Source organism: Numenius arquata, chromosome Z, assembly GCF_964106895.1.
Source record: "Numenius arquata chromosome Z, bNumArq3.hap1.1, whole genome shotgun sequence".
Lineage (NCBI taxonomy): Eukaryota > Metazoa > Chordata > Aves > Charadriiformes > Scolopacidae > Numenius > Numenius arquata.
The window spans coordinates 41834016-41859463 of record NC_133616.1 but is presented as its reverse complement, the minus strand read 5'-3'; the positions used below and the strand labels follow the sequence as shown (position 1 = coordinate 41859463).

Sequence of the window (25448 nt, the reverse complement as noted above, 5' to 3'; positions counted from 1 at the left end):
TGTGACAAGCGTTAACACTTGCCTAGCACTAAGACAGGAGGTCTGTTTTGACAATAAAAACGTGTCCAAAAGCAGCATGACTGGGGCTGCCCTGGCAGGGAGAAAAAGCTACAAGCCAGTGTGAGCCTACACTGGCAGGGCAGTGCCAGCCCAGAACTAAGCTTTCCAGCTCTTAACAATTCTTTAGTTCTGGCTTGCCCAGCAACAAAATCTAGCACCAGAATTTGAAGGTTTCATACAGTTTGTTTCAAATCCAAAACCTACTGCTTATGCTATGGAAAAGTATTTATTCAATTATACAGCAAGAATTGTTACTACAATTCCTAGTTTTAGCAATACGTCTCTCGAATATCTTCAGTCTACATCATGGAACGAAAACAAAGAATCACACTCAGATTTGTTCATTATATTATAAGTTTTAAGCAGTTTAATGGTAATTTCTCTTGTAATAGTTTAGCAAATTTCAATCTTTTGCACTTGATTTCTTCATTTTTTTGTAATTAATCCATTTACTAAACCACTCGGTTTTTGCTTTTTATGCATAATGCAAAGGTAGAAGATTGAATTAAAATTTTCTGGGACTTCAGAAACTGTACTGCTTTTGTTTTTGTCACATCAAATACACATTTATTGCTTAGCTACTTAAAAAAAATAAATATATCTTCACAAGCTACAAGCTCTTCTACGTATCTCCTTGCATCTCTTTGATCATACTCCTCCAACCATTCAGTAATCCATCAGTAATTATAACTTCTTAGCTTCTTTAGCCTAAAAGGGACCAATTTATCACAGACTGTCATGAATCCTAGTTTTAAATTATCAAGAGTCCAATTACCAACAGGAATAGGGATACCGCTTTCCAATTAAAGTGACTGATTTCATGTAAAACCTTTTAACATTTCAATTTTTAATTGGGTACATCCTTATCAAATACAAAGAGTTTCACCCTCATTTTATTTTCTATCCAGAGAATTTAATACAGCAAACATTAATCATACACCAATATAGTGCCAGACCTAATAATGCTTTCAGCATACTTTGAAAACTTCTAATCCATCAGCGTATGATCTCTTTTATTTCCGTTTCGTCCAAACATTTACTTGAAAGTCAAGAATACACTAAGACTTTTTACATCCAAATATCCCCAGGTATATCTAAAAATATTAAGCCAGTTACAAGTTGAAAAGAAAGACAGGAATAAACAGAAAAGAAAAAAAATGAAAATACAGAGTGTCAACTGACACAGGGTCAGGTCTGTCCACATGAATTATTTATCCCCACTAGAATTAGAATAAGGATGTGGCAATCCAGACTTCTAATTCTTATTTAATTCTTTTGTGCCAGGCTTAGAGATGGTACCACCACTGCCACAGAAAGACCCTATTGTTGACAACTGACAGGAGTCTCCTGGACAGAGTACCTTCCTGATCTACAGTTCTTCTCACCTGGGCTAAAGCACTCCTCACTCTGCAGAGCAGGAACAGAGGGAGTGCACAACCTCCTCAGCAGCTTTCTCTTTTTCAGCCAGGCCTGGAAAAAATGGTGGCCAGAGACTTTTGTACCACCAACTAAAGAGAATGGAAGCAGCCACTTTTGTGAAATCAAGCACAAGAGCTAGAAGATGTAATAGAGACAACTCACTAGAAGAGGAATTGAAAGCACCGTTGACTGAGAAGAGCTCATCTTACAATTCCGTCTCTACATGCACAAACTCAGATGAGACCAATATTTTATTTCTATTTTTCAACACCTTTGAATGCCTTAGGACTATTCATATCAGAAAGAGAAAAACCCTAGTTCCAAACGCTGCCTTTATTGACCCAGCTTGGAAGTGCTGACATAGGGAAGACAGACCAGGACTCTCAGCACCCCCCTGCTGAAATTCTTCTTGCTCATCTGATGAGAGGAAGTGCAATTTCTCTGTCCAGCATGGTTCAATATCCCGATTATATTGTTCAGGAATGCAGCTTGCAAGGGTAGAACTGTTGCATGGTTAAGTCTGAAACAAATCAAGTAACTAAATTGTTCAGCACATGCTCCAGCATTCCTGCATCCCCCTCACATGATATTCAATCACTGACTGCTATTGTAGTCTTCACATTCTGCTTTTACACAATTTTTTGCCTTTCTGCATTAAAAAAAAAAAAAGTCTTTAATTGACAAATGTTAGGCACAATTCAGAAGCAGCAAAGAGGTTCACTATTGGGTTCGTGAATCAGCTGCATAGAGCAGAGCAAGTTTTTTTGTAATCACACATAAAAGCATACATGCTAAGGGGAATTCAAGGCTATTATAAAATAGAAATGTTTACTAAATTTTGGAAAGAGGGAGAAGCCACAGCTGTTGAAAACAAGTGCAGAGAAATTCAGAGGAAGTAGAATTTTAGAAAGTTATAAAGCTTGATATGGAAGCTGAATTAGATCTTCATGACTGGCAGGGCAAAAAGGGTTCTCAAAGCCTTCTCATAGTAATACTCTTATTTCTATGCTAGTTGTAGGAAAGAGTTTCAGAAAAATAAAACACTGCTTTTTAGGGAAAAGGGTGATACTGAAATCTAAAATTCTAACGCACATTATGCATGACCTCATCCTTCTGAAAGTGACAAAAACAAAGGCTTCAGACACACTGGTACGACAGCATGCTGTGATTAAGTTTTATTTTCTTCATCTGATTTGTTTAATTACTTTGAGTTACACTAAGTTGATAAAAATCTCAAAACAGTAGTCATAAAATTATGACTTTTCCAGTAGGAATGTAACTCAACCCTAGCACAAATTCACTGACTTGCTGTGAGGTTCTACCAAGAAAGGGACAGTGTTACCACTGTACTGGTGTTACATAAAGATCAAAAAATCCCAATCCTGTACCAAAGATTTTGCAGACTGAAACCAGCTGCAGTAATGCTAAACACTATGATACTAGCAGACAGCTTCTACCTAAGTTAAAATAGGAGGCTAGTGTCACTATATGGTCATTGGCAGTAAATTCACAAGCCAAGAAGGAAAAAAGTAACTCAAGAGTACTTCAATAGAAGATTTTTGCATAACCACAGTTCCTTCTCTAGCCCAGAGTACCGAAGTCTGGAATAAGCTGGAAGGATCAAGTGGAAGAGTTGAACCAAAAGTCTGATGTATTGTCAGGAAAAGGCAGAGAAGTCAAGACTTGTATTTACTGCAGCTGAGCAAAGCCCTACAGACAAACGGATACAGAACTGAAGCAATGAAAAGGCAGAAAAAATACTATAGCAATTAGAGAGGGAAGATGTTTAAGAAGCACCAGACATGAAAGTCTGCTGAATTTTGGGCTAGGAATTTGGTGCAGAGAAAGTCACAGATCCCTTTTGCAGAATAGAGCAATCCAGTTTGGCATAAGGTTAACAAACTAAAAACAAGTTTTTGGTAGGAATATGCGTACTCCAAAGTAAGAATATAAAATTAATAACCTAGAGAAGTTTAATATACAAGATGCATAGACAAATAAACATCTTATAAATTGGTTTAATTACAGACTCGTGCATCTTAGCTTTAAGCCAATAAATGATAATAAGAAAAAAGGCCCAGTCTTACAGAGACTTTAACCACAGTATGTATAACTACATGGAATTTATGACAGTACTTCCAGCATGGAAGCAGAAGTCTGAAGGCAAGGTCAAGTTAGGAACACAGATATTAACTCCAAAATACTGCTGGTGGTATATTGTTGGCATATATATATGATAAACCAACTAGATATCCTTAGAGAACACTTACTGTTAGTTCTAGAGTCACTGTGCAGAGTATTTGTAAAGCTTTACAAAAAGGTTATGTAAATGTTGCCTCCTGAAGTTTACTAAAACAAGGCATTGCTGAGGAAGTCATTTGTGATTAGAAGCAAGAAACAGACTCAGATCCATAGCATCTCACAATGCTACTCATGTTTTAACAACACATTAAGAATACTGTTTTGCAAATTTTGGAACCAATCTTGATCAGTCTAGGGATCCTCACCTTCAGTGAAGCCAAGGATGCCAAGTCATTGCAAGACTGGGCCTCAATCCCATGCAGTTAACCAAAATAGCTACAGGAACTAAAAGAAAATATAACTTGTGTGCTACAGCTGTGCAGTACCACAGTAACTTTCAAACCCCCTTAGCTTTATTTCCTAGATGCGCAGCATGGCTTCAGCTCATGGGTACTTATGACTGATGCATCTGCATGAAGCTTCTCATGAACGTTGCAAGCTTCTGAACATCTTCTACAGTCACCGCATTATATAAAGAGGCACGGATTCCTCCCACAGATCTGAATTTAAAAGATGAGAGGAAAAAAAATAGAAATATTTTGTAAATTCTAAAAAAGACATTAGTAACATTCATTGCCATTTAAACCTACCCCTACTCTAAAGGGATAAAATTCACATTTTGTGTGAATGAGAATCAACATTTAATTATTCAAGGCAAGCTTGCAATCTGGAGAGACTCAGTATTTAAGTTATTTACAGCTCCAACACTGCAGCCCTGTGACATCAAAAAGTTATCTTCTTTAATCCACAAACACCACTGAACATGGGAAGGAACTCTTGCAACCAGGTTGACAAGCCATGTAATAAAAGGCTTTATACGGTGACAGAATCTAACCTCAAGAGTCACCTTCTCTGGCATTTGCACAGAGCCAGGTTTATCAAATTGCAGAAGAAAAAGGAATTAAGGAGAAAGCTCTCTGAGCCCCACCACACCTAAGCAGTAGTTGACCCACCAGCAGTCTCTGATTACTGGCTCTAGACTGCTATTCCAAAGTCATGCGAAAACAATATGAGGAATAGCTTACGAGTGAGAAATGCTGGTAAGTCAATGCAAAATGCCTACTACTGTATCACTGTAGTCACAGTTTATTCTGCACAGGAAAGGAATTCATCTGACTTACCGATGCCCTTTCAGAGATATCATGTTAAGTTCCACAGCTTTCTCAAGAAATTTCTTTTCCAGTGCTTCATCACCCTTTACACTGCCAATACGGAAAGGGACATTCATTCTGCTTCGGTTCTTTTTCTCCACTGGACACCTAGAAAAGTTGCAGAATGTAATGATTAATCCATTTTGTGTTAAATTTACATTTTTTCAGCTACATGCAATTTAAGAAACTGAATAATTGCCTCTGTTTAGCACCAAAATCATTCCACCATAATTGAAAATGAAAGAAAGAAACCTTCCTTTTTTTACCCAAGTAGGATAACAGAAACAGTAAGTGGAAAGCTCTATTAACCCTTCCTGACATACTCAAAATTGCCCCAAAGGAATGCACAGGAGGCTTGTAAATAGACCTCAATTAAAAAAACATAATAAAAACCAGCACTCTACCCACAACAGTCAGTTACACTTCCCCGGGGTAAGGGAGGTTAGTTACAGCACACTTTATGACTAAGCCTCAAGCAGTTTCTTGTCTTTATCTTCAAAGACTGACACACTTACTCTTACTCAGCTAGTCACAAATCCTACCAGAATTGAGCCTGACTCAGCTAAACGGAGCTAAAGGAAGAGTAAAAACACAGCATAAGGAAATTTCCAGGGACACTGGAGACTTTTGGTAGCGGTTTCAGTCCACCATACATTACTTATGTTCATGATTCTGAGTAATACTAGAGAAGAGATACCTCTAGAATAAATCTTGCATTGCATACAGGGCCACAATATATATATGAGGTGCAAATCTCTTAGAGATACGAAGCCTGCAGATTTATTTGTTCCTAAGGCTGTGATGTAGATTCTTGTGGGGATTCGTTAGGAATAAGTTCTCATAAGCTGCATGTAAATTTCATACCTATTATTATTCTATTTGACAAAGAATGGGTATAATTCTTTTTTAGTTCCTTCCTTGTTCCTTTGTACAGATGTCTCCATTAGGAAGAGAAAAAGATCAATCATAATACCTGCACGTGCAAATTTTCTCCCTCAGAGGCAACCAAGAAAACACTGTTCTTGTAAGCATTCCCATATTTGAATAGCTGTATCTACACTATAGTTTTTAGTAGATCCAGTTGCTATTAGGCAATCCAGTGTAACTCGGTGTACAGACTTTGGAAAGCAAACTGAAAATGGCACACAGCACTTTGTAGAATAAAGTCTCCATTCACTAAATGGCTTGTTACACTCCCTACCCAGTGAAGCATGCCACAGGTTAGGTGGCACATTTAAGCTGGGAAGGCAGCTCCAGATAAGTCCTCCTTTTAGTCACAGACACAATTAAAAAAATCCACAGTCTAACTGTATTGCTTAGTAAGACATACACATTTCAGCTAGCGAAGCTTGCTTTGCCTTCCCAATTGACTATTTACCATCCCATCTGCATTGCATTTCCCACTCACAGCCTTGCAGACCAGCTTGCCAGAAACAAATACCTATTTGCCAAAAAATGTTTTGGTTTGGTTATTTTTTTTTTTCCCCAAAGCTTCATTTGCTTACTGAGCATTACTAAGCAGTCATTTGCTTACTTTCCAAAGCTTCATTTGCTTACTGGATTTCAGTAGAGTAGGATCACACTCCTGATCATGACAATGCTAAGGCAAGGCTGTTCCGATTAACTAAATGGATAAGCAGAATGTATTAAATATTATCATGAAACTATATCCCTGCCAATTAAGGTTGCAGCCAGCTTTACTTTAAAAATTCATATTTAGTTTGCCCTATCCTAACTTTAACTTGAAAGTTAATTAGGTCCCAAAACTGTTGCGTTTATACCAAAAAATATTTTGTACTTTCATAGTCAATTAGTAGTTTTTGAGCTTGGCAAGTATTAGAATTATTCCAAATTACAGCATCGGCTTTTAACTATACATATTTTTGGTCCTGTAAGCTCAAAAGTACTTTGCAACACTATGTAACAATCACAAGGTTAAATCTGCTTTGGAAAACCATCAAAAATAAGTGAAGAAAATTAACTGTATGAAAAAGATGTATTACATTTTGACTACATCTAGGTCTGATCTTCCTCTTTCTATTCCAGAAATTGTTTCTGAATTTGCAAAATTAGCTAATAAAAATGCTTTGCTTGACAGAGAAAGAGAAGACTGACTACTGAAAGAGATGATAGGAAGAATATGATGCAAAAGTGGTCTCTACAACTTCTTACAAGCCACTTTCTCTGTTTTGGCCTGTATTTCCCCAAGAGATTCAGTAAGCATACAAACAAAACCTCCATATCTGGTTTTTGCATACTCTTCTTTTAGGGTCCTGCACTTTATTAAGTTTAGAATATGCTTCACAACTGATCTACACAGGATAACTTGAAATAGCTTGCTACTGGAATGAGACTCATCCTTGCATAGTTAAAGTGAATGATTTGCACAATTAGTTCTTGTAGGATTCCTCAAAATTTCTACATACTGAAAAGGTAACTTTAAAAATATGCTGTAATAAGATTCTTAAAAGTTATGAATATGTTTGGCTCTGCAATATTGAAACCAAGGCAAAAGCATAGCAACTCACACATAGAATCCATTAGATTTGTCTATAATATCATAAATCATCCGTGATTTGATTAAACTAAGTTTATCCATAGCTGCAGCCCCGCCGTTGTTCTTTATCCATTCCAGTACCAATCCCATGATATAAATACTGCAGGAGGAAAGAACATTTTTCAGTCAGATTACTTAGCAAAAAAACAGAAAAAAGAGTCCTGTTTAATAGTCCACAAAATGTTTCAGCAACAACATGTTATGTACAGTTTTAGGGTGCTTAAGATAACAACTTGGAATCTGGACTATTTTACTAATTATGACAATTCTAAGCAGGCAATGTTTTTTGGACATAGATGAAGTATCCTGAAATTTAAATGCTACACAAATCTGTTGGACCAAACTTAATCCTTTGTACCACAGAAGGACAAGTGCTGCAGAGCTCCCAAGGACATCCCTGGATACGCTGCACAGACCACCAGTTCATTGACCACACAACTGCCTGTAAAGTCCTAAATTCCATCCACCCTGTGCAGCTGCTCAAGCGAAGACGCAGGGGTAAATCTCAAATGTATGTACATTAATAATGCTAGGAATCTAATCCCTTTTTCATGAATGTTAAATAGAAACTATAATTCCATTTCTGCCTAAAAAAACCAAACCTTTTTTCCCACATAAATAGTGAAGTTGGGTGAAACAAGTAATGATGTATTACACTTAATTATTCATTACCATTTAAGTTCTAAGTAGAGACCTGGAAGTCTACTGGCATCCCCTGACTTGGGACCAAGTATTTCAATGCTAGTTACTAAGTGCAACATAAAAAATCCCCCAGGCCTTTCGCCTTTGTGCTTTTGCTACAAAACTCAGCTTGTTCAAGTTCAGGCAGTTCCCATGACTGCAACACTTTACATAATAAACTGTTCACACATTTCTATGGCATATTTCCAACAAGTTTGCTTTTATTAATCCCTTCATTACAGATTCCAAGGGAGTGCTCGGAGAACATTACCCTACAAGTTTCCCTACTGCAAATCTAGCAGGAGACTGTTTTACTCTTTTCTGCTTTTAATTTCTCAATGGATGCCATCATCAAATCTTTGAACACTGAAGAAAGACTGCAGAATAAGCAAGGTTACATATTGCCTTTTATACAAAGGACCTTGTAGCTTTGAGAGAACAATCTTGCCACATTTATGACAGCACGCTGTCAACAACCCCAGTGTGAAGGATTTACACCTAGGCCCTTGCCAAATATGCAGGGCCACATCCACCTCTTGTCCTCACTTCCTTGCATGAAACTTCTTGGACAAGTAAGGTTTAAAGATATCAGCCTTAGAGTCATCCACAAAATGCAGCCAGCTGAAGTCTTTTATCTTTCTTTCATGTAAGTTAAAATAGTGTTTCTGGAGCAATTTTAAGTGCAAAATAAACCCCTGGCACTTGGAAATGAGACTTCTATAGCAAATTCATTGTTCATTTAGCAAAGCAGATTAGGGTCAAAAAAGTCAAGCTCCATAGCACCAAGAGGTTAAAGCCATTAGCATCACCTTAATTTAATTTAACATCCTGCTGAAGTAGCTTTTGCAAATTCAGTTAATATTTCCTGCCTGTCTGCCAGCAAACCATTAGAGAGTGCAAGGAAAGGAGTAGAGAAAAAGAGAACTAAGAAGCTTTGCCAGTTCCTTACAAAAACTGGAACAGGCATTTAAAGCCAAGCCAAACAGATGTGCACCCTGCCAACATTTCAGTCTGTGTTACATTCTGGAGTGTACTCCAATGTGGGTCTGTAGCATGAAGTGAAATCTGGCAAGACAGCGATCAGAAAGGAGAAAGACTGTTAGTTCAACTTTATTTTCTTCTCCCTTCACCTCCTACTACCCTGTTAACGTTATTAACAGATACCAAGTTACAGCTAAAGCAGCACTTCCTTTTCAGAAAGTTCTTTGCCATGGCTAAAGTAAAGCTGAAGAATTTAATTTGCCTTGCTTTTCAAACCAGAGGAGCAACACTATGCTCAGTGCTAAGATTAAGTAGAACTTGGTTTTTCAAATGGAAATAGCTTTGTACTTGGAAAACGTGAATGGCTGGATTGAAAACCTGGCATGTGCAAGTACACAGTGTCCAAAACAGTATGTGTGACTTGGCAGTTGGGAAAATAATTGATCATGAAACAGAGGCTTTATCAATCATCAGGGAAAAAAAGACACATACTGCCCACGTTACAAAGCTACATTCAGAAAGACGACAAAAATCTGGAAACATTGTAAGGTTAATTCTTGTCTTAGACACCAGCCCTAAGGAAATTGGGGCTGCCCAAGAGGGCAGTCGGGCTGACAGCAAAAGCACATCATTACAGTATGCATTCTCCTTGGGAAAATTAGTCGTGCATCGTAAAGCCTAGAATAAACATATGCTCACAAGATTACTGTTCTTTTGATAAATGAGGGTAACTGCCTCTGCATTTTTGCAACAGTACACCCCAAAGTGAGAATTAGCAGATATAAATATACAATTAGTATCACTTAAAATTCTACTCAAATTAAGTAAGCGATGGCATTAATGTAGGCTTTACAACACAGGAATCACAGTACTTTATGCCTATACAGTGTGTTTGATATCTGCTGGACATCACGAGGCAACTTAAGCTTGCAAATTCTGACATGTACAAAAAAAAAAAGCTGTAAGTGCTTAGATTAAGCATCAACAATATAAGATTGCACTATCAAATTACCTGAATCAAAAGGAAACCTTATCTTTAGAAGCAGAAATCATTCTTTTCAAAGTACTTAAAAATACTTCTGGGGAAAAAAGGACACCAGGTTTGAAGATTTTCTTTTTTAAAATAATCATTTTAGTGGACATTGGCACAAAAGTGCACCAGATTAAAAATAGGTAAATATTAAGGGCTCAACACCTAAATATTCCAGTAACAAAGCATCATTTCACTACCTATCACAAGCTAGGAGATTGTAATTTTAAGAGAGCAAGATGCAGTCTGTTCTGCTTCTTGCATGTATGAAATCACCAGGTACATGCCAATTTTATGATCTTGATTGCTAGCAATGACTCTGAAACTAGACCAATTTTATTTTTGGATGCCAAGTCAAATACTGAGGTGGTACTTCAAGAGATACAGAAAGTTCTACAAGAGGATAAAGCAAAATAATGACTAAACCCCCTTTTTTTAAAAAAAAGATTATTTTAATGTGATAGGGATCTGGAGGTTCAATTGCTGAGAACAACCTCAGGATTAAATCAAATCTATACTGAGTTTTCAAGAAGCAAGATTGAGTGCCAAATTACTTATTTGCAATGATAGAAGCATCACCTTTGAATTGACTAGAGTTGTGTTCATTTAAGTCAGAATTGGATCCCGAGACTTCTCCAATGGAGTTATGACAACATAATATTTACTTCTGAAAATATTATGTCTTTTTGGCTGAGTCCCACTAGACAACATCAAAGCCTACTACAGTTATGCAGCTGGGCACTTCCCATATTTTCACAGGAATCATGTGAAACACCAACATATCAGTGACTTGAAGGCAAATACTCAACTTCTGAAACCTTTCTTGGTAACAGCAGCAGATGGCAGTGCAGTAGCTTTCTGAATAAGAGATATTAAATAGCAGGGTAAATTACCTGTAGCATGGTGGAGTGTTATACAAAGAACCATTCGTTGCTTGCGTTTTGTAATCCAGTACCACAGGGCATTCTTTCAGTGCAAATCCCAGCAAGTCCTCACGTACTATTACAACAGTAACTCCAGCACAGCCAACATTCTTCTGAGCACCAGCAAAAATCACGCCAAACTTTAACAGGAAAAAAAAAGAAAAGAAAGACTTGCTACATGCATTCACTGGTAAATCTTATAACTGAATCATACACCAGTATCATTATACAACAGGCATACAACTCACTGAACAGCTTGGAGAATGTGTTGACAATGAACAACCTGTAGGTTAAAGAAGAGTTAGGAGAAGTTTTGATTTCAAAGTGCACTTACAGCTAACATTGTTATCCCATGTATGTCTATTACCAGAATCGTGTATCTTCATTCAACTGAGAGAGATCATCACAACAGATTTCCCAATGATTTGCTAAATATTTATTTAGTACCCACAAATCATTCTCAAGACAGCCTGTCCCCATTTCACACTACTCCAAGCAAATTCACTAAAAATAAGTTCACATGTAGATCCCAGTATTTTCAACCAATCTGGTATTTCAGAACAGGCATCATATAATCCACCTGGTCAAAGAGGCAGAACAGAAAAGGCCATGATCAATGCACTAATAATTGCCCCTTATTTTTGCTACATACAGATAAGAAAGGTCAAACACACTACTTCCGTAGTCATTAACACTTCCCACTCATAACACGTTTTACAAACATAAGCAAGTACTATGTTCTGCCTCTGTATTATCTATGAAACAGACATAGTAATAGTGAGGCAAAGAAAGCTTTAGCAGTTTAAAAGGGGCTAAAGATTTACCCTATAATAGGCAAGATCAAAAATTCTGATTCACAGTACCCTGCTATAGTCATGTACACTATCTACAGACTAAATATGATTTGGAAGATATGTTTTTCAGCTACAGCATAGTCTTCAGTGAAGACCATACAGTAGACAAATAATCTCGGACAGCTATTAACATGAACAATGTCAACATAGTTCAATGCTTTTACTGAAAAAAAAAAAAATAACCACCACACACCCCAACAAAAACCCAACAGATAAAGTTTGAGACTTCAATATCTAAATTTCAGGCGTTGTCTCCATCATCTGATACCTAATTAAAAAATATTATTTCTTTAATTTAACTGCTCAGCATTTCTGGCCATCCAAACATTTCTAAGTGCCTAATTATATGCATTCAAGTTTGAAAATGCTTTGTGCAGCCACTGTGTCCAGTACTATACCTTGGAAACATCCACAGGTCTGGATAGGAAGTTTGATGACATATCACAAACCAAAACCGCTCCTTTGACATCAGGTACAAAGTCAAACTCCACACCATGGACAGTCTCATTAGCACAGTAATAGACATAAGACGCATTGGGATTAAGATTCCAAGTGCTTGGGTCGGGAATGTCTGAGACAGGCAGAAAAGAGTATCAAAGGTCACTAGAGACAAGTAATTTTCCTGGCCTGCAATTTTACTTGAACATGCAAACCCAGAACAATTTTGCAGTATAAAATATTAAATATCTTGTTACCAGGAAGGTATCATTTATCGGCAAAGGAAATACACGAGCACATTCTCAAAATTCTGTGGTGAGCCATCATTAAGCTGGCAAACACCCTTCTGGTTTTCAGCCCTTATTTCTCCACAGATTTTCATCATGGTTGCAATCCAAGACTACAAACTACTGCCCTAGGGGTCCGAAACAGCATTTCAGAGGAATTCAGGCACTGGGTCCAAGAATCCTCCTGAAGCTTTTGGAATCACTGAAGCATCCAAGTTCTCATTGGCAAAGTTCTCTAAAGTTTTGTTTCTGTACATTCCCAGAAGCATTTCGGTCTTGTCCAAGCTGAACACAAGCTTACCTACCTATCTCCTGTTTAAGCTTTGCAACTGATTTACAAAACTAAGATTTCCTCTGTCAACAGGCAATATACAGGCATGCCCTGACAGCACAGAACAGGTTTTGGAGGAGAGAAGAAAGGAAGAGCAACCATTTGTTCTGTGCAAAACATGAGGGGGAAGAAGTGCTGCTATTGCCTCCACCATTATTTACTGCCTCTCCCCTCATCTACAGCTGCCAAATGGTGAATACACTCCCCTAGACTGAGAAGTTGTAGGTTCAATTCCTTGCTGTGCCTCAGAGCATATAAACTTATCTTCCAAGTTAGTATACTAACTGGTGATTAGAACACTACTGCGCAAGGGGACACTCTTTTGCCTTTCCTGTTGCCACTCTTCCCAGTTCAAATACTATAATTTGGATCAGAGGGAAGAAAAGTAAGCATGACTGGCAGGAGCAGAAACCAGAACTTGTATGTCTCTGCCCCAAGAATTGTTTATGTATATCCACTGACAAATTACGCACTTAAAGTGTTCTTGAAACAGACTCTTTCATAAAAAATCCCAATGCCTCAACTACAGTTAACCTTTCTTCTACACTGTGGTCATTCAGATTATGTCGTGTCCAGTAATAAGCTTCAAGAGGAGGAGCTGAAAACACCTCTTTATTCCAGAGCCAACTGCCTGTTACAATACAAGGGTGGGGAAGATAAGTATCTGGGAACCCTTGAAAGAAGGTAACAGAATGCAGGTCTCCAATCTCCTGAAAATTCTACACATGCTTCTAGATTTCAGAGCAATCTCACTATTGAGTGTACCTGAAACTGAAATAAGCTATTTGCAGGGATATTGCAAGGTAAGAGATCAGTTAACTAAAAAAAAAAAAAAATAAAAAATAAAATCAGTCAACCCAGATCATTTCCCTACCGATACACATTCATTTCTTGCTATTTATTTTCTGCTCAGCTTAGTTTCCATATTTTTTTCTGGTGGAGACTATTAAGCCATCTAACAGATCTCCCACTGATGAACACGAGAAATGTGGAAGGCAATCTTCCAAGTGCTGACCAGTCAACTCTGTATCTAGTTAATATTCAATAACCCAATAGCTGAGTTGAACCAATTTTCAGAGTGATTCTAAAAGCTAAGCACTCACGTAGATGGATGTAATCATCAACTTACTTGTATAGGATCCTAGTTTTGGATGAACAATATTCACTTTGGCATACTTCTCTGCTTCTTTAGCTGCTTTTGCCGACCAAGCTCCAGTAACCACATAATCTGCATGTCTTCCTTCCTTTAAACCAATAAGATTAAGTGGAACTGCACTGAACTGACCAGATCCACCTCCTTGGAGGAAAATTACTTTGTAGTTTTCTGGTATATTTCTGCATACAAGAAATAACCACTTATATTATTCCCAGAAGACAAAGGATGCATACTACTTGATATTATGCATTTTACAGCAAATCAGCAAGAACATAATTTTAGAAGACTTTTTACCAAGAGGTTAGACCAAATCCCATTAATTTACTTCAGCACTGGTCTTAAGTAACAACTCAAGTATTAAGAGTAATGCTATACATTTTACTGATAAAAATATTTGCTGAAAACAAGCTTTCCTCCCCCTTTGGATACCATTGAACAAATTCACTCCTGAGCAGCTCTACTATTATAGTACACTCAAACTTGAAAGATATTACAACAGAATTAATGTTCACTTGTAAATTTGTCTATTGCTAGCTTCATGGCTTTTCTGTCAGGCTAAGAACTTCACACCAAAGTGCTCACAGTAGAATTCAGCATTGAGACCCTTCAATTTGGAAGTGCAACTGTACAGTAAATTGTACTTGCAGAGCAAGTGCCAAAAGGAGTTGTTCATACAGTCCCCAAAAATTACTTGTTCAAATTCATTAAAACCCCTTCTGTCAATAATTCTGGCTGTAACTGAGAGCCAGCTTTGATATGACATGACCATCGTTATTAACTACGAGAACGTTAATTCTAATAATGTATTTATTTCAAACTTATAAATGTGTCACACTACAAATAGGAAAAGGGCTCCTGATCAGTGATTCTAACACACACATCCATAGAGTTTATGTTAGTAAAATCAGACTGACATGTAATGCACAGATCACCTCTACCACTAGAGAGCCAATTTGTATTGTTTCCACTCAATTACTGAAGAAAGTTGCGGCCCTTGATGAATTCTATGATGGTGACACAACTTAAAATTTCAGAAGAAAGTCAACTAGTTGGCGTATAGAAGACACATAGAAAGCATCTTAACCTCCTAAAAGCCCTTTGTCACATTCAAATAAATCACCATCAGACAAAGAGAATGCCAGTGTCCTCTCCAAGGTTATTGGCCTATCAGACACAATATCTAAGCAAAAAAACAAAAAACACGACACAGATACAGGTTCTTTCAAGGAAAGGTCTCCACATTAGTCATTCATGCAACTAGCACAAGCATAAAACAAAAATAAGCAGGAAGTAATTCACTTACAGCAACTCACGCAGGAGACTTTCAGCTGTATTTAAAATTTTTGTGAAATCTGCAGTCCGATGGCTCATTTCTTTGGTGGAAAGGAAAGAAGTAGTAACATGAAACAGAATGGTAATACATGAATGCTATTTAAAAATTGTGTTAAGCTTTAAACCTTTTACACTACAGACTGAAAATGCCCGAAGGCTGCCACTCCCAGTTCCAGCTCCTACTGTTTTTGCTGAGCGCTCCTAATTACCCACAAAAGACTCACACCTCCAACCTTGTTCAGATCTAGGCAAATCCAGTCCACTTGCATTCACATGACCTTACTACCCCCAGGAACAACTACATCTGTGTGAAAAAAATACTCCCTAGAAAGGCATAAGTTTTCCTCACTCTACAAACGTTCTCTGCTACTAATGCTGTAACAAGTGTAGAGTAAGGTAAGGTTTTGTTCTGGGTTTTTTTTGGTTTTGTTTTTTTTTTTAAACAAGGCTTTTTCATGCAGTAATCCTAGTTAAACGTTAAGGACACTTAATACTAATGCCTTTTATCAAATCCATATTCTTACTTCCGTCTGCAAGAGAACACGAATCCCAGTCCTACAGAGACTGCTGCACATTCTACTTTCAGCAACCAAGTAGTTTCATAGGACTAGTAAAACACTGACCATCTTCTTGCATAAAATTTTTGTACAACTGGGGCTGCAAAGACCATCAGCTACCCATACGGCACAGAAGACACTTCCTCCTTATGACAGTGGAGGAAATGTCCTTCCTAATGGAAGAATGCTATACATCAAATACATCTGAAGCATTTTGCCAGACAGTCTATAAGATAATATATGTATTGTATCTATATACATATATACACATATGTATAGTATGTGTATACATACATAGATTTTATATTTATAAAATACTTTTTTTACATATTGCCTATATATGTATACACACACATCCCTGCAGATCCAGAAGTACTAATTTTACATATGATTAGTTATCTTTTTTGTCTTTAGTTCTTTGTTATGGATCACTAAACATCTGGCTGTGTACCATTTTATGGTCTCCCACGGAATAGTAGTATGAAAAAGTATTCTCTGGGCATACATATTACCAGAATATGGTATTAGAAAAGAAAAGGACCTGAAACACCAGTATCAGGAACTCTTACTAAACAACTACATTCTGAAAAAATAGAATTTTTAAAGTCTTACCAAGAACACTTATACCGAGTCCCTTGTAGTCCACCAATTCTTTCTGTGCTTCTAATAGTACCTAACAAAACAAAAAAAATCCACAATTAAATTAAGGGAGTTTTCCACTACCTGGAGTCACTGATGCATCATGTGTGTATCAGATGCTCCACATTGCAAATACCTGTCACTTGTCAAGTGGTATTAACAGAAGTATAGTCACCAATATAATTTTGTTGTGCCAATAGCTGAAGGCTTTTCAAAAGATAGCATTGTTGTGGACTGTTGTAGAGACCATGTTTTAAGTTATATAACACATACATTCCCAGATTTCAGAATGATTTCTAGGACCTGGATGTAACTCCCAGTCTTTTACAGAACATTAAAGTTTGCATGCACACTCTTTTTAATCAAGTATCTTAACTCCTCACTCCCACCCCTCCACCCTGTCTTCTTTCACTTGGCTTCTGCAAATAGGACAACCAAGGTATTGAGGAACACATATAGAAAAAAATCAGCTTGAGGTCCTCGAGCTGACCCAACAGGACAAGGCCTCGTTTCACAGAATGAAGTCTTACACCTTTGGAAGGTTTCTCTATGTTATTGAAAGTTAAGAAATGAAGCAAAATTTTGAGACAGCCAGGAAACAGGTCGCTCCTAGGAGCCCTAACCAGATAATCTGCTGCTTCAGCCTTCCATTTTTCTTTCTTCTCCCATAGCTCTTGCATGTCAAAGTGTAATTACATTCTAACTATCGGATCTGTAGCCTACAATTTCAGTAAATTCATGTGTGAGCGCCAGAACATTCTTAGCTCCTCCTAAAGGAAGCAGGAGGAGAGGGTGGCTAGAAAAGCCACCAAAACAAATGCTGAATGCATGTGCCCAGGATCTGCCAAGAAACCACATGCTCTGGGCAGTCGCAGGAACAAGAAATCTACCTTGCTGACAGGGTAACTGTCCTGGCCCATCAACTGTAACAGCTGGTCACCAAGAGGTCAACCAGAAACAACTGTGCTGCTTTGTACGCTAAAGATTGTGAAGTTTTAACCACTTTGTTTCTCATGCAAGCTTATTCATGCCAGAGGAGGAGGAAAAAAGTCAAAGGGAACACACAGGCTATTAGAAAATGCTTGTTAAAGAGTGTTACTAACAGAACCGGATTTTATCAAAGTTTATCTGACAATCTGCACATGCCTCACAATAGACGTTTGATATGCCTTATAATAGCCATGAAGAGCTCTGTCCACCGTCTTGCCCCAGTGAGTCCGAGCACTTCATACGCAGCATCAGCCCACCACCAAAGTGAAACAATGGGGGTGACACAGTGGCCCATTTAAGAGAACTGCATTTGCAAGGGGGGAAAACAGGTTAATTACACGGAGTTCAGCTATGCGCTCCTCAAACCCCAACCCCAGTTCTCGCTGTTGGAGAGTCGGATACTGCAACAATTCCAATAAGAGCCCCTTTCGGAGCCAAGGGTTCAAGACAGGACAACAAATTTCTTTGCACATAATCCACAAAGAATGGTTCCATGAGAGGAGAAAAGGGAAAAAAAAAAAAAAAAAACAAACCACACACAAACAAGCTGCTGTACAGCAAATTTGTTTCCCTAAAAAAAATTGTTAAAGGAATACCACATAAAATAATGAAGAAAACTATGAACGAAACTAAGAAAAGAACCAGAACCTTCCACAATATATAACTCTTAAATTCCAAGTCAGATGCACTGGATTGGGCAGAAGCCACCCCCTCTCCATATGTAACTGGATAATCTATGGCTGCTGATGCAACTTTCCAGAGGGTTGAGTCTACACTACCCTCACTATCATTTTTTAAGCACAGATTTCTCAGAGCATTACCACGTTATTTAGCAGCTGAGAAATCACAGAATTATATGGGGTTGGAACATACTCAGCATAGCTACCCTTGCACATCTGAGGGCTTTCCTTCCGTCACAGAACTGATACAGCCCTCGATGAACGGCCGGATGATCAAAGTCAGAAAAAGCTCCGGGAGAGCAACCCTAAAGCCACATTAGGGTGTATTTACAAAAAACGGACTTACCGGGGCATTTAATTGGGTGGGGAGGGGGAGAAGAAGTGAGGTTTCGTTGCTATGACTATTTTTATGACTATTTACTCGAGCTTCCAGCGCCAGTCGGCATCCGCGGAAGCCCCGGGGGAGCGGGGCTGGGAGGCAGAACGCACCCGCCGCCTCAGCCCAGCAAACCCCCCCCTCAGCGGGCCGGCAGAGCCGCCCGCCCCGGCCAGCGCGGCTCCTCCCGCGGGGCCGGCAGGACCAGGACACCCCCAGCCCTCTGCAATGCCCCCGCTCCCGGCCCCTACTCACGGAGCGCGGCAGCTTCGCCGGCCCGGCTCCGAAGTTCGCCACCTGCCGCCCGCACTCCATGATGGCTCCGCTGCTGCTGCCGCTGCTGCCGCTGCCCACCCCTCAGGCCCGCGGCCGCCGCCGATATAAACCCCCCGCCGCCCGCCCGCCGATTGGCTCCTGTCACACACACCCAGGGGGCGGGGCCTGACGACGGCCCGGCCCGCCCATCGGCCCCCTCCCCCGCCTCCTCCGGAGGCCTATTGGCAGGCAGCGCGGGCACGAGGAGGCAGCGTGATCAGGCTGGGGGCGGGGCGGGGCGGGGCGCGGAGCGGCGCGGCGGGGCGCAAGCCTGTTGCGGCGCGCGAGGCGGTCTGCCCACCGCCTTCCGCGGGTGGATCGTCCTCCGCGACACCGCGGGCACGGCAGGATGGCTTCTGTCACCCGAAGGAGCCAAAAATGGTGCGTTCCGGGGAAGGACTCAAAGGGATGACGGGGATTTCAGCGTGCCTGGCCGAGGTTCCATGCAGATACAGCCCTGGGTGGGTGGGTGGGTGGGCAGATGGATGGATGGATGGATGGATGGATGGATGGATGGATAGATAGATGGGTGGCTGGGTGGATAGACGGATGGATGGATGGATAGATAGATAGATAGGTAGGTAGGTAGATAGGTAAGTATGTAGGTGGCTGGGTGGATAGATGGATGGATGGATGGATGGATGGATGGATGGAGAGATAGAGAGATAGATAGATGGATGGATGGGTGGATAGATGGATGGATGGAGAGATAGAGAGATAGATAGATAGATGGATAGATGGATGGATGGGTGGCTGGGTGGATAGATGGATGGATGGAGAGATAGAGAGATAGATAGATAGATAGATAGATGGATGGGTGGCTGGGTGGATAGATGGATGGATGGATGGATAGATAGATAGATAGATAGATAGATAGATAGATAGATAGATAGATAGATAGATAGATAGATGGCTGGGTGGATAGAGGGATGGATGGATGGATAGATAGATAGGTAGATAGATAGATGGCTGGGTGGATAGATGGATGGATGGATGGATAGATAGATAGGTAGGTAGGTAGGTGGCTGGGTGGATAGATGGATGGATGGATAGATAGATAGGTAGGTAGGTGGCTGAGTGGATAGGTGGATGGATGGATAGATGGATGGATGGGTGGATGGATGGATGGATAGATAGGTAGGTAGGTAGGTGGCTGGGTGGATAGATGGATGGATGGATAGATAGATAGGTGGGTGGCTGGGTGGATGGATGGATGGATGGATAGATAGATAGGTAGGTAGGTAGATGGGTGGCTGGGTGGATAGATGGATGGATGGATAGATAGATGGCTGGGTGGATGGATGGATAGATAGGTAGGTAGGTAGGTAGATAGATGGGTGGCTGGGTGGATGGATGGATGGATAGATAGATAGGTGGGTGGCTGGGTGGATAGATGGATGGATGGATAGATAGACAGATGGATGGATGGGTGGATAGATGGATGGATGGATAGATAGATAGGTAGGTAGATAGGTAGGTAGGTGGCTGGGTGGATAGATGGATGGATGGATAGATAGATGGATAGCTGGATGGATGGATGGATGGATGGATGGATGGATGGATGGATGGGGAGATCCATGGATGGATGGATGGATGGATAGATAGATAGACAGATAGATAGATAGGTGGGTGGGTGGGTGGATGGATGGATGGATAGGGAGATCCATAGATGGATAGATAGATACATACATACATAGATGGATATATTGGTAGATGGATGGATGGATGGATGGATGGATGGATGGATGGACAGATCAATGGACAGATGGATAGATGGATAGAAAGAAAGAAACAAACAAAAACAAAGAACATCCTACAGTAACTTTAATGTGTTTTTACCCCCATTGCAGTTGCTGCTGCAAGCTGGGACTCTTGTCCCAAAAGCAATCTGTACAAATGCATGAGAAATTAAAAATAGCAATTTGTAACTACAATGAATTTCAGATGGCGTTTCAACTCAGAAGAGGTGGCTTCACAGTGCCCAAGCATCTTCATATTCTCTGTGAAGTTCTTTCCTTGTAGACAGGCAGGATCCCTGCCTTCTCTAAGGTGCACTGTTTCCCCAGGCAGCCCACTGCAGGCAAATTGCTATTTGGATTTCATAGAAAGAGAATAAAACCAGGAGAACTGCGAAACTTAATTAATTTCACAGAATGGATAGCAGAGCTGGGACTTACCTTGAGGTCTGACAAATCCTAGGCTAATATCCCTAAATACTAAACCATTCTTTCCAAAGATACCATGTTGTAAGTTCATTGAAAACACAGCGTTAATGCAATTAAACTGTTGTAACTGAAAGAAAGGCTTCAGCTCATCCAATTTCTGCTAATTGTTTTAGTGAGAGACAAACGGCTTTGCAACCAGTTTTCAGAATTAATTTTAAAGGCAGTAGGAGTAAATCGCTTTTGACAAAACAAGCTAGCAAGTATGACTGAAAACAGATGGGCTTTGCAGAGTCCCCATGATTTTCAAACATCTTGGATGAAATTCATGACTCTCGTAGGTGGCTGCATAAAGCAGAGCTCTTCAACACCTTAGTCTGCCCAACGTCACCTGTAATGATGACCCCACTTTAGTCCCAAGCACATTCACCAAGTTTATTATTAACATTAATCACCTGTATACCAAATCTGCATTTATTTTTTTTTTTTTTCAGAAATGGAAGTGTTGCTGTCAATTATTTTGTGAATACTGAAATTTATATAAAGGTCATTTTTCATTACAAATTATTTCTCTGAAGAAATACTGATGACTTGAATTTGTTCCTTTTCCTGTCAAGCCAGTTGATACCTAGAATGATAAAAAGAATGTACATATTACAGCCTGATCTGGCATTTAGTTAATAGCTTTTCATCTTATGCAAGTTATTTTGTTTAAAAGATTGTAAACAGAGACAGTGGCTTCAAAACAAAGATAACCTTCATTTCAATTATGGCTATAGCCTAAGAAAAACCCAGCAAACTCGCCTTCAGACACCAGAACCCTCCTCATTTCTAAAGAGGTAATAGCAAACTCCATGGACATTACAAGCTGGACACATTTTCTCTAAAACACTGAGGTACTTTCAAAGCATGCCTCAGACCACAACACCCAGTACACCTACATTACTGCTAATTATTAAAATCAGTTCTAATTAAATAGAAGCCTCAACTGAAAGCCTCAGTAACAACGTAGATGCGACTACAATGTAATTATTTTTAATAGAGTCTCAAACTGAAACAGGCTTAACGAGATACCAGCTTTTCCTAATATGCAAGCCAGGCTACCTACATCTGCCCTGAGAGGCAGCTTGGAACTCCAGCCTGCTGGGAAAAGGTGTCCGGGGTAGGCAGGGGTAGTGGGAAGCAGTCAGAAATAGTTTAGGTTGGTGGTTCAGGTCAGGAAGCCTGGCCACTCCTACGGGAAGTGCTTCGACTGATCCGAGCAGGATCTTGAATCTTAACTGCGTGGCAGTTGTGCGTGGCACAAACCACAAGATGAATTAAAACTTCGGAATTAAAAGTGTAGTTCAAACCTCTGGGACGAAGAGCTAGAACACAAAAATAGAAACTAGGCAAGCTGGTGCTGGTATCAGCTGAGAGCATGGGGAGTAAATACCAGGTATTGTAGTTTTTCAGTTCAGGAAAGTCCCATCCTGACCAGAAGGATCAAAAATAGCAGCTTCCATGAGATCAGAGGACAGCTGTGCTGGAAACCTTGCTACACAGAGCTTTAGAAAATATATTTCATGTTGTGCATTGATAGGAGTAAATAAAATTGGTAAGGATGTATAAACCAGAAAGTTTCCTGAACACAGAATAGTCCATTTTTGCTACATGCAAAGGGATTATTATGCTTTTACAGCGGAGAGAATGAAGAGGAATAGTAAAGGCCAGGTCATAGTTTTGTTTCTATTGAATGGAGATTTCTCCTATCTTAACATTTTGCTACCAGAAATAATGATTCAGTATTTTTATTACATCAAAACCCATAAATTCATTATATCAATATTCATAGTCATCTAATATAAAGTACAAGCTTTCAAAACCATAATTTCCAGGAATACTTCTAGCATTTGACAGAGAACCTGACCCTTCAAGTGCCACAAATCCCTGCAGATGAACATGAATTTGCATAATTAACACAAAAGCAGAGCTGTATTTACTATGATGCGTAACTGGGAAAACAAAGCATAAAAAAGTCAGAGAAAATGTAATATTTAAACAAAGTTTCAGAGTTCCAGTGAACTTAGAGTTCATTGTGACTTCACACTGTGCTGGACAAAAACCTTCATCGACTACTGCTGGAAAAGAATCAGCTCACTCAAGGAGAGCAAGCGCACACCAGTTCTCTGTCTGGTACAATAAGTGACAAACTGACGTCGTTATTAAAAGACAAATAATGCTGACTACGTAACAACCTGGCAGCTGTTTCAGGAGGCAGCTGGGATCTCTGGTCCAGCAAACTCGTGAGACTAGCAAATTTTGGTGGGACTTAAAAACAAGATGCAGGTAGTTCAGACAAGTGTTTGGGGTTATTTTGGTTTTCAGAGATCTGGCTCCAAATATTGCAGTTATGAAGCATGAGACATAATTTGTGGGAAGCCCAAATGAAGTCAAAAAAGAATGCCTGAGTTTTAAAAGTAAACAGTAACATGTTCTCTAGCAAATAGCTGGCCTATTGATTTCAGGCTTTTATGTCAAACAAGAACACAGACAAATATGTAAAACATTAACTAATAGCAAGAGGTTGAAACAGTTTATATCCAAACTCAGGGTAAAATGGTTTCATAATCACTTAAAATGTATGTATATATACACAAAAAATTAAAAAAAAAAAATTAAAATACTTTAGTCTTAAACATACATACAAAACAGTATTTATGAGATAATTTTTGGAAATGCATTTTTAAATTGTTACTGAAAACCTTAAAACTTCTGAAATACTCATGATAGCCTTAAAAAATACCTCTCCTACAGCTCACAGGTACATCCTTACATCCATTATCTCTACTGACTTCAGATACAACATTCAACTGTATGTAGAGTGCATGCTCCAGATTCTCACAGAGTGCTACGCAATAACACCAGTGACCAGATGGAGAACCCTTCATGTTTCTGATTTACAAAAAAAAAACCAGAAGATGGTTAAGTACTAATTCCATTAAAAAAACTATGTTCAAGTAAGTAACTACTTTATAAACTGCCTTGTCAGTTTGGCTTTAAATGAAGATTTTTGACATAATTAATACTTTAAAAGCAAATACTAGTGGTATTTAACATAAAAGGTATTTATGCCACCTGATTATAGGCACACAATACATAAACTGTTTTAAGTTCTTTGTGGTATTTTTAGGGACAAATAACAGATTCGTAATTCCTAACTTCACAAATCCAAACCATTTTGAATTTACAATTTTAGCCACCATTTCACAGTGATTAGCTTTAGAGTTTTAATTTTAAAAAGGGAAGATGTAGCATTTTAATGCTGAAGAAACTAATTGCATGTGATTGTTCAATGAAACCAAAATCACAAAGAAAGAATCATGACTGAAGCAATAGACCTTAAATGTTTGGGAGAATATCTAAAAAATTGCATAGATTAATATATTACCTGCTATTATTCTGAAGTGACAAAGTCTGTATAAATAATGTACTTTCATTGTGCAATTACTTGTGCAATATTGCAATAGCCAAGGTAATCTCATGCTATTTGCTCAATAGAAAATTTCCATTTGAGGATTCATGAGTTTCTTCATAATTGTCAAGCAATTGGACTTGGGAAATTCTACAGAACTTCTGTGTTCCAGAACTCTGATGACAGAGTAAAAACGAAGTTACACAGTGTTTCCCCCAGCCCTCGGTTCAGCCCAAATCATCTTGCCTAGTTCCTCTACGTGAAAAATATCTTCCATTGCTGCATCACCCTCTGTCCTCTTAACTCTGCAAATGGAATACTCATTGACAAAAACAGTCCGTATCAAACAGAGTCCATATCAAAATCTCAGCTAACACTGTAAATAGTGAATTAAAGGCAAAATATTTTCATTTCATCCATTTTTTGAAAAGGTAGGTTTTCATGACTACTGCACAATACGATGAGTTTTCAACATTTGAACTTCTCATAAAGATAAGTGCCATGTCAGATTCTACTACCTAATCTCCCAGAGATAGCTGCTGCACTTTCAGAAATTTCTTTTAAATCAGGACTGACACAAGCATGTGCATGTGAAAAAAGTCCTAGAAAACATTGTTTTAAGGACATAAAATTGACTGGTTTATTCAAAAGCAAAATTTATTCCCATTGTTGACCAAATGACCTAGGCTTAAACCCTAAACTAAAACAATTTAATTTATTTCATTCTTCTAAACGCAAATTTTATGTTGCTTAAAACCACTTTCCCTAAAATTT

General features: G+C 39.0%; 1 protein-coding gene across 1 annotated transcript; it reads right to left on the bottom strand.

Moving 5' to 3' along the window:
- Window positions 1-406: 406 nt before the first annotated feature.
- Window positions 407-19094, bottom strand: PSAT1 (phosphoserine aminotransferase 1). Its single transcript, XM_074166151.1, has 9 exons — window positions 18999-19094; window positions 16671-16731; window positions 15473-15542; window positions 14143-14348; window positions 12356-12528; window positions 11074-11243; window positions 7460-7588; window positions 4902-5039; window positions 407-4280 (listed from the first exon to the last, which is right to left on the bottom strand). Exons 1-9 carry the CDS (start codon window positions 19056-19058, stop codon window positions 4175-4177), a joined length of 1113 nt encoding a protein of 370 aa, XP_074022252.1. The 5' UTR covers window positions 19059-19094; the 3' UTR covers window positions 407-4174.
- Between the last annotated feature and the right edge of the window lie 6354 nt (window positions 19095-25448).